The sequence below is a fragment of the Eschrichtius robustus genome, chromosome 16, assembly GCF_028021215.1.
Source record: "Eschrichtius robustus isolate mEscRob2 chromosome 16, mEscRob2.pri, whole genome shotgun sequence".
NCBI lineage: Eukaryota > Metazoa > Chordata > Mammalia > Artiodactyla > Eschrichtiidae > Eschrichtius > Eschrichtius robustus.
Genome location: NC_090839.1, coordinates 23,315,756 through 23,324,429, shown reverse-complemented (window position 1 = coordinate 23,324,429; position 8,674 = coordinate 23,315,756). Strand labels below are relative to the sequence as shown.

Below are 8,674 nucleotides of genomic sequence, written 5' to 3'. Positions count from 1 at the left end.
AGGGTCTACGTGGGTCTTTCTGGCCACTCTTTCACTGAATTCTCACCACCACACTCCCATTTTACAGGTGAGGAAACTGAGGGCACCTAGAGAGAAGAATGACTTGGCTGAGGTGGGCTGTCCCCAGTGCGGTCCTAACCCAACTTTCACGTGCGCCCCACACCCCAGGAGCCTGACTGCTGGCTCTGTATGAGGATAGTGGGTTCTCTCTGACACGCCTCTTCTCTGGGACTGGAAAAAAGCCATACTTGGCCTGGTGGAAGGAGGCCCTCGCCCAGGAATGGGCCGGGCAGCTGGCCTTTGGGGGAAAGATGGGGGTAGGGTCTGAGGACTAGAGGCCCCTGGATGTTCTGCCGGCCTCGCAGGAGACGAAGGGCCGGCCCAGATAAACCCGCTTCCCCGGGCAGTCCAGGCCCCCTACTCACCCCCGTCACCTCCCCGATCCACGATGGGGAAGGCCCTGGCAGCCTGGGGGTTCACCCGGGAACACCCCACCTCCCGGGCCCGTGGGTCAAGGCCAAATAAGGCTGGGCTGCCGCGGCCCCGCCCCCGTCCCGCCGCCGCCGCCGCCGCCGCCGCCGCAGCCGCACATTCTTCTGCCTTGTAAGGCCCGGCGCCGCGCCCCGCCCCGCGCCCCCGCCGCGCCCAGCCCGGACCCCACCGACGGCCCGCCAGCCCCGGCTCCGCACCCGCTCCGCGCACCGAGCCAGCGCCTTCTCCGCACCAGGTGGGAGCCCGGCGGCCCGGGTGGTCTAGTGTGGGCGGTGTAACGGCCGCGGCCCGAACTTGGGGACGCAGGGAGGTGTCGGAGGGCCTCTGGGCAGGGACAGCTCGTGGGTCTGGCTGGGGCTGCGAGGTTGCTCGGTCTGACGGGGATTCTGGCTGGGTCTGGGCAGCAGGGAGACCGTTCCCGGCTCTGGAAACCAGTGGGCCTATGGCCAGGGAAGACTGTCCGGGCCCTGCCCCTTCGCTGTGCGGTTAGAGGTGCCAAGCCCAGGACTCGGGATGCCCTGGAGGACGGGAGGACGTCGTGGCTGCCGATGTTCCCTGCCCTAGGGGACCCATGTGTGTCCTCCAGGGCGTCCGTGTCCCATCCCCCATCTGCTGGGGCAGGAGAGAGGGATGGAGACCAGAGTAACCCCCCCTCCACACACACACACACACACACACACACACACACACACGGAGGCTGTGTGCCGCGCCCCGGGGCTTAACCACCCTGAGCCATCTGCCCACCTGGGCCTGCTGGGTGGGGAAGGTGCGCCAGGGGCCCTCTGCGGGCTCACCCCACCCCCCGGCTGGATAAGGACCTGGGCTTCAGGACCTGGTCCCCGCTCCTCCCCAGCCCTCCAGCTACTCTGGCTACTCTCAGGAAAGGGTCAGATAACTCTGCCTCAGATGAGGTGACTTTACCAGCAAGGCATCTGGCACTGCCAGCCATAGGGACCATGAGGTAATGGGGGACACAGGCCTTGTCTTTGCTGTTACGGTGGGATTTCAGGCACCAGAAAGGGGGAGGTGGCACCTAGCTGCAGCAGGCCAAGTACCCGCTATATCAGACCCCCGGTGGCTAGGGTCCCCAGGAGGAGGAGGGGATGGCTCCAGGGCTAAGAGGCCAGCCTGTCTCTGACCCCAGTCCCTCAACCAAGACTAGAAACTGCCCCTGGTCACAAAGAGTCCTCAGCCCCTCAGTAGCCATCCGCCCACCATGAAAGGCCATTTGCCACCCCCAGACCCAACCCTAGCCCAGGGGTCCTGGCTTCCAGTTGGACTCTACCCCTCTCGTGGATACACCACTTCTCGGGCCTCAGTTCTTTTAATCGCACGGTGAGGGGCACCCCACTCTCCCCACCCTGCTTCCCAAGACTGCTGGGATGGACAAACTGTACAGTTCAGTGCTCCAAGCCCTGTCATGGCGCCTCAACAGAAGAGGGTGGGGATGGGGTGGCCAGGGAGGCAGGGGAGCCCAGCTAGTATCAGAGCAGTGGGTGAGCTCTTGGCCACTCCCGCCTCTGGTCGTGGCTTCCTCTCTCATCCTGCCATGTCTGCCCTAGAACTTTACGGGGGGCTGGGGGGGGGGGAGTGACAGTGATGATAACCGTCACAGCCTCTGCTGGGCACAGTGGACTTCTCCTCGGCTGCCTTCTGTGGGTGCCATGAGTCAAAGTTCCCAGAGAACACCTGGCTCAGGGAAGGAGTGGGCCCCTCGAAGCGTTAACCACAGGACACGGTGGCACTCCCTGCCGACAGCACCATCCCACTCCCACCCAGATCAAGGGTGGGAAAGGCTTTTGTCTACCCACCCTGAACCACAGGAGAAACTCTGAGGGCCAGGTGTGTCAGTCCAGTGGGACCCAGTGGGACAGTCTGTAACTATAGGCAGCTGTGGCTCTGGGGAAGGGCTGGGGCTGGCCAGTGTCCCAGCTCAGGGTTTAAGATCTCAAAGGCCAAAGACGGCAAATGGCTTGAACAGGGTCATGGGATAAAGGCCTGGCGACAGATCGAGGAGCACTTAAGGCTTCCTGCAGATCCTCGACAAAGGGACTCAGGGCAGAGGAAAGAGGGAGGGCAGCAGTCCTGGGGCCTCGGCCAGGCCCACAACTGCCCCGGCTGAGGGGCACATGGCCCTAGGTCTTCAGGGGCACAGTCCCCACTAGCCATGACAAGCGTTCAGGGAAAGAGCCCCTTGCTGGGCCTCAGTTTCCCCATCTGTACAGTGGGGCCAGCAGACTGGCTGCAGTTGCCTTCACAGTCATTCATTAAACAAGCATCTATGAGCACCACCGTGGGCTTAGGTTTAAATCGGGGGACTTAACGCCAGCCCTGACTGATTGTGAGGGAGAGAGACCTTTAAGTGCTTACTGTCAAAGCCAGGGTGGTGGAACTGCTCCCCAAGGGCTGTCTGAAGAACTGGGCTGGAGAAGGAAGGGCATTCCAGGGGGAGGGACCAAGAAGGAAAGTCGGGGGGGGGGGGCCGGGGAGCAGACATAGATGGCAGGAGGGACGCCATGAGGGGTGCCGCGGCCAGTCAGAGAGCAGGGCAGGAGGGGTTCACACAGGGCCTTTGATGCCAGGCTGAGGGGCCAAGACTTGCTGGGGGAGGAGAGGGGATGGCAGGAACCCTCAAGGGTTTCAAGGTGAAGTGTCTGGGTCTGTATGCAATGTGTGAGACAGGCTGGAGGCTCGGAGGCCAGGTCTAAACAAGGGTGACAGGAAGCTGGGGTTCTGAGCCGGGGGGAGCTTTATGCTCCTATAAACACCGAGGAGTGAGAACAAGGAGTAGGGCCCAAATCAGGTCTATCTCCCACCCCAAGGGGCTGGTCAAGTGTGGGCAGGTGGGGGGAAGGGAGACTGCCCAGAGCACTGGCCTTCCAGAACCTCCAGAGGAGGGAGGGCAGAGGGACGGGGAGGAGGAGAGGATGAGGAATGTCAGGAATGCAGGGCTGCTGACCCAGCTCCTTCCTGCTGGTGGGGGCAGGGAGCCTCAGAGCCTCTTACGAGGCAACCCACCTTGTAAGCCAGAGAGAGATGGACAGTGTAAATGCTATTAAGGCTTAAAGGAGATAAAGCACGGAAATGGTTGGCACCGAACCCAATCCTAAGTGTCTTACCCAAACAGTCACAGCAAAAATAGCTTCCTCTGTGCCGGGCACCATGCCAGGGGCTTCTTGGGCACTAAGTCAATTAATCCCTTCTGCTGGGCACTCCTATCCCATTCCCAGATGAGTATACTCACTCAAAGAGGTAGAGGAAGTTGTTTCAGATCACACAGGGCCAACGCTGTATGCTTTTGTGATGAGCTGGGTGGCAGGAGCCCCAGGCCTATGGGAGCACGAAGACCGGCCCAGGCACTGACAGCCGAGCAGGGGTAGGCCAGAAGATTCTCTGGCCTGGGGTCACAGGCTCTCCCACTTACACCCACTGCCTACAGGAAAGCCCCACACGCCCGCAGCCAAGATGTCCAGTAAACGGGCCAAGGCCAAGACCACCAAGAAGCGGCCACAGCGGGCCACATCCAACGTCTTCGCGATGTTTGACCAGTCCCAGATCCAGGAGTTTAAGGAGGCCTTCAACATGATTGACCAGAACCGAGATGGCTTCATTGACAAGGAGGACTTGCATGACATGCTGGCCTCGCTGGGTGAGCAGGGGCAGGGTGTGGGAGTCCAAGTGGGCCCAGCAAGGGCTGCAGCTGGAGCAGGCAGCGGGGCTGCTCATCCCTTACGGAACACTTCCTGTTTACTGACATGAGGCACCCACCCTGGAGAGTAGCTGCCATCACTTTCTCCATTTAGCAGGTAGGGAAACTGAGGCACAGAGCAGTTCGCCACTGGACTTGAACCCAGACAGGCCCACTCCAGGGCAGGACTGCCTCAGGCAGATTTGTGGATTGAGCTGCCCAGTACCATTTCATTTAAAGAAAGGGATCAGCAACTACAAGAAAGTTTGAACTGCATGGACTTTCCATTGTACAATGGGGAAACTGAGGCCTTAGAAGGGAGGCCAGGGTGTCTGCCCCCCTCCTTTAGAGGTCACCTGTGTCAGGCTCTGAGAGGCTGACTCCAGTGATTTCCCCAGAATCAGAATCAGAGCTGAAAGGTCTCAGGAATCTAGTGCATCTCACCATTGCTCAGATGGGGAAACTGAGGCCCAGAGGCCACGCCTCCAGACGCCAGCCCACAGCCTGTGGCTCTGCTTCCACATCCCTCCCCATGTGCTAGCCACAGACAACCACCCTCAACCCAAATTCCTGGTGCCCCCTTCATCCAGGTGATGGCATCTGGGCCAGACACTGGCTGGGGGAGGGGGTGGTCTCTGGCAGTAGAGGCGGAAGCCTATGGCCAGATAGGCCATCAGTCCCTGGCACTGCCCCTCACGGCTGGGCAGTCCCGCTCTGTGCCTGTCTCCCCTCCTGTGCAATGGTGACCGTGGCCCTTGTGTGCACCCCCAGGGTGTCTGGTGGGAGGAGCAAGCAATGTAGAGGGAGCCGGAGGGCTGACATCACACACTGCCCCCACCTTCGGCACCACACTTCTCCCGGCTTCAGGCCAGACTCACCTGAAGGCTCCCTCCCTGAGGAGGTCACTGGCAGGAAGGAGGACTGAGGCCTGGCGAGGGGAGGAGCTGTGAGTCCCCATGTCACAGCTCTTCGGGCCTCAGCCATCCCATGGGGACACGGCAGAGTGTGTGAGGCTCAGAGGAGACAGGGACACGAAGACTCCTTCCCATTTATGAGGCAGCGCCTGCAGCCAGGGCCCTCAACCCCAGAGACGTGATGACAGTCCTGGGCATCTACCCAGAAAAATCCTCACTCCTGTTTGTAGCTCGTGTCAGTGAGTCCACAGATCAGTCGTGCCTCTGGTTAAGAACATCATCCTCTGGGAATTCCCTGGTGGTCCAGTGGTTAGGACTCCACAATTCCACTGCAGGGGGCATGGGTTGGATCCCTGGTCGGGGAACTCAGATCCTGCATGCCGCACTGGCATGCCCAAAAACAAAAAAAAAGGAACATCATCCTCAGGTTAAAACACAAGAGCAGCAAATAATAAAATAATAACAAGCAGCAGCTCTGCAGGTATTATCTTAAATCTCAAAGCAATCCTATTAGGTAGGTGTGATTATCATTCCCACTTTATGAGGAAACAGCTAGGAAACAGCTAGGAAACAGCTGAGCCTCAAACAGCTAGGAAACAGCTGAGCCTCACACACTCTGCTGTGTCCCCATGGGATGGCTGAGGCCCGAAGAGCTGTGACATCGGGACTCACAGCTCCTCCCCTCGCCAGGCCTCAGTCCTCCTTCCTGCCAGTGACCTCCTCAGGGAGGGAGCCTTCAGGTGAGTCTGGCCTGAAGCTGGGAGAGGTGTGGTGCCGAGGGTGGGGGCAGTGTGTGATGTCAGCCCTCCGGCTCCCTCTACATTGCTTGCTCCTCCCACCAGACACCCTGGGGGTGCACTGACTCAGAGAAGTTAAGTAATCTGCCCAAGGTCACACAGCTACACATCATTGTTCTGCCCATTTTACAACCATTACCTTCTTCACCTTCACAGTTCTCCTCAGAGGCAGAGGAAACAGGCATAGAGCTGGGATTCAAACCCTAGCCTGTGTGGCACCAAAGCTCACTGGTTTAACTACTTTCGAAACTGTGCCTGGGACCTGGGGTCTGGCTGCCTGGCTTCAAATGCTGGCTCTACTCCTTACTCGCTGTGTGACTAAGGACAAGTCCTAACCTCTGGGCCTCAGGTCCCACACCTGTGAAGGGGGATAAGAATGCTGACCTCACAGGTGGTGAAAGTTAAAGCGATAAGGCACATGGAGCACGGGACGCAGTGAGCGGTCAGCAGATGGGGGCCCTTACACTTCAGTGAGCGTTACCCATGGCGGACATCCAGACCCCAGACCTGAGGAGGAAAGTGGTCAAGGCCACCTGCCAGGAGAGCGGGGAGGGAGCAGTCAGAGAGCCGGCCGTCCCAGAGAGATGCTTTACAGTTTACAAAACATACTGTCTCCTGTCTGTGGGGCCATTAAGGGAGGGGACAGAGAGGAGGGAGGGGACGGGAGGTGACAGCAGGCACGAATGGCCCTCCCACCACAGGGAAGAACCCCACGGACGAGTACCTGGAGGGCATGATGAGCGAGGCCCCGGGGCCCATCAACTTCACGATGTTCCTCACTATGTTTGGGGAGAAGCTGAATGGCACGGACCCCGAGGACGTGATCCGCAACGCCTTCGCCTGCTTCGACGAGGAGGCCTCAGGTCGGCAGCCTCTGGATGGAGGCCTGGACAGGGCTGGGCCTGCAGACCTCCCCCAGGGCACCCCCGCGTATGCCGGGGGGACCCGGCCGCGCTGGGACTTCAGGGCCCCTTGCCCCCAAAGGCCAGAACAGAAATCACCCATTTCTGTTGCCAGAACTATAAAAGCTATGCTCCTTTCTTGTTTTCTCCCCCAGATGCGAGACTAAAACAGCCCACATCCACCAAGCTTTCCCATTTCCTAGTTCACCTGTTGGCCCAGCGCACTAGGCCTCTGCTTTCTACCCTTCCAGACACCAAACCATTTCAGGCCCTCTGGCCAACGAGGTACAGAAACCAGCCCCCATCCTCAAATCTTCCAAAGGGCTTCTATCTCACCGCTGGTTTCTCCCAGGGACAGGCCAGAGCGACGCTGGCAGTAGTTGTTTCAGCAGTTTCTCAGGGGCCACAGGCACACCACTGGCCTAAGCATGTTCGAACATTTTCCTGACTGCCGTCACAGCCCCTGCCAGGCTGACATATTTTCATCCCCGTTTTCCAGATCAAACAGGCAAAGAGAGGTTAAGTAACTTGCCCAAGGTCACACAGCTAGAAAGAAGGGGGGGATCAGCATTCAAACTCAGGCAGTGGAACTCTGGGGCTCAGGCTCTTAAAGCAGGACATAGCCAGCAGCCCCCCGCCAGCCCCAGGTCCCCTGCAGAAACACCTCGCCGACAGTCCCATGGCGGAACTCTTCCCTCTGGCCCTAGCAACCTTGAACTGAACAGAGACCAGGGCTGTGGCTTTTCCTGGCCCCTCCCAGGTCTGAAAGGACTGGTGGGGGCCCCAGGGGTAGAGGGTGTTAGGTGTGTCCTGGCCCGAGTCCCTGTCTCATGGCCCTGGCCCTGTCCCCCAGGTTTTATCCACGAGGACCACCTTCGGGAGCTGCTCACCACCATGGGCGACCGCTTCACAGATGAGGAAGTGGATGAGATGTACCGCGAGGCGCCCATTGATAAGAAAGGCAACTTCAACTACGTGGAGTTCACCCGCATCCTCAAACATGGCGCCAAGGACAAAGACGACTAGGCCAGCACAGCGCCCCCGTGCCCAGGCCCGCGTCCCAGTCACCTGCTCCCTCAGACACTGTCCGCACCGGCTCTGCCCACAAACCCGCGAGCCCACAGGCCCCTCTCGGAGGATCCTCCCTCTGAGGGGTTAGGGTCCCAGCTCCCAGTGGAGGAAACGGGCTGCGAGAGTGCAGTGCCAGGCAAGGGGCACAGCCAACGTGAGGCGGGTGTTCCCCCCGTGACCCTCCAAGGAAACCCCATCTTCTTGGGAACTGGGCCAGAGGCTGGACCTGGAGGCCCCAGGGGAAGGCCCCTCAAGAGAGCCCAGGCCTCGGCTGTTGCCCGCCCACTCCCAGGCTGCTCCCCACGGGCAGGGCCCTGCGTCCTGGTCTGGGGCACCACTTCACATGCAACCCTGTGCAGGGCATGAAAGCCCTTCCCCAGCCACCGCCACAAGCACACGAGCCTCACCCAGGCCCCCTCTCAGAGGACAGGATGCCAGTCCTGTCCCCTACACCCTGCCCAGCCACCAGAACACGCGCCACCCGCCGGGAGCGCGCTCCAGGAGATGCATGTCGGGTGGGTGTTTGTCTCGGCGAGGCAGAATGTCTAATAGAAGGCTGAGCACTGCCTTGAGTCTGTGTGTCTGTGACTGGGGTGAAGTAAAGGAGCCCTTATGCCCCAAACACCCTCCCACCCTCTCCTTCCATCCCCCGGGGCTGCCCCGATCCTCTCCAACCCGGCCCCTGGCCCAGGGAAGGCTCAGCTGAGACCAGACCAGCAGTGGGGAGCAGACAGAGGTGAAAAGCCCTCCCGGGAGGGAGAGGGCAGAGTGGGGAGGACCCACAGGACTCACCACAGCAAATCCCAGTGG

At 60.1% G+C, this 8,674-nt stretch overlaps 1 protein-coding gene across 2 annotated transcripts; it reads left to right on the top strand.

The window, feature by feature from the left end:
- Positions 1-618: 618 nt before the first annotated feature.
- MYL9 (myosin light chain 9) lies at positions 619-8,431 on the top strand. Of its 2 annotated transcripts, XM_068565404.1 has the most exons (4): positions 620-727; positions 3,932-4,141; positions 6,593-6,754; positions 7,647-8,431. In XM_068565404.1, the coding sequence occupies exons 2-4, from the start codon at positions 3,958-3,960 to the stop codon at positions 7,817-7,819; spliced, it is 519 nt and encodes a 172-aa protein (XP_068421505.1). In that variant the 5' UTR covers positions 620-727; positions 3,932-3,957; the 3' UTR covers positions 7,820-8,431. The 2 variants fall into 2 exon arrangements, with proteins under 2 accessions (XP_068421506.1, XP_068421505.1); XM_068565405.1 differs by lacking the exon at positions 6,593-6,754 and having other exon boundaries at positions 619-727.
- The last annotated feature ends 243 nt before the right edge of the window (positions 8,432-8,674 follow it).

What these genes read in the sequence shown, in the direction of transcription:
- MYL9 (XM_068565404.1), top strand. Translation starts at nt 3,958, where the DNA reads ATGTCCAGTAAACGGGCCAAGGCCAAGACCACCAAGAAGCGGCCACAG. An exon ending in TGACATGCTGGCCTCGCTGG is followed by an intron (nt 4,142 to 6,592) that starts GTGAGCAGGGGC and finishes CTCCCACCACAG; the next exon opens with GGAAGAACCCCACGGACGAG. An exon ending in CTTCGACGAGGAGGCCTCAG is followed by an intron (nt 6,755 to 7,646) that starts GTCGGCAGCCTC and finishes CCTGTCCCCCAG; the next exon opens with GTTTTATCCACGAGGACCAC.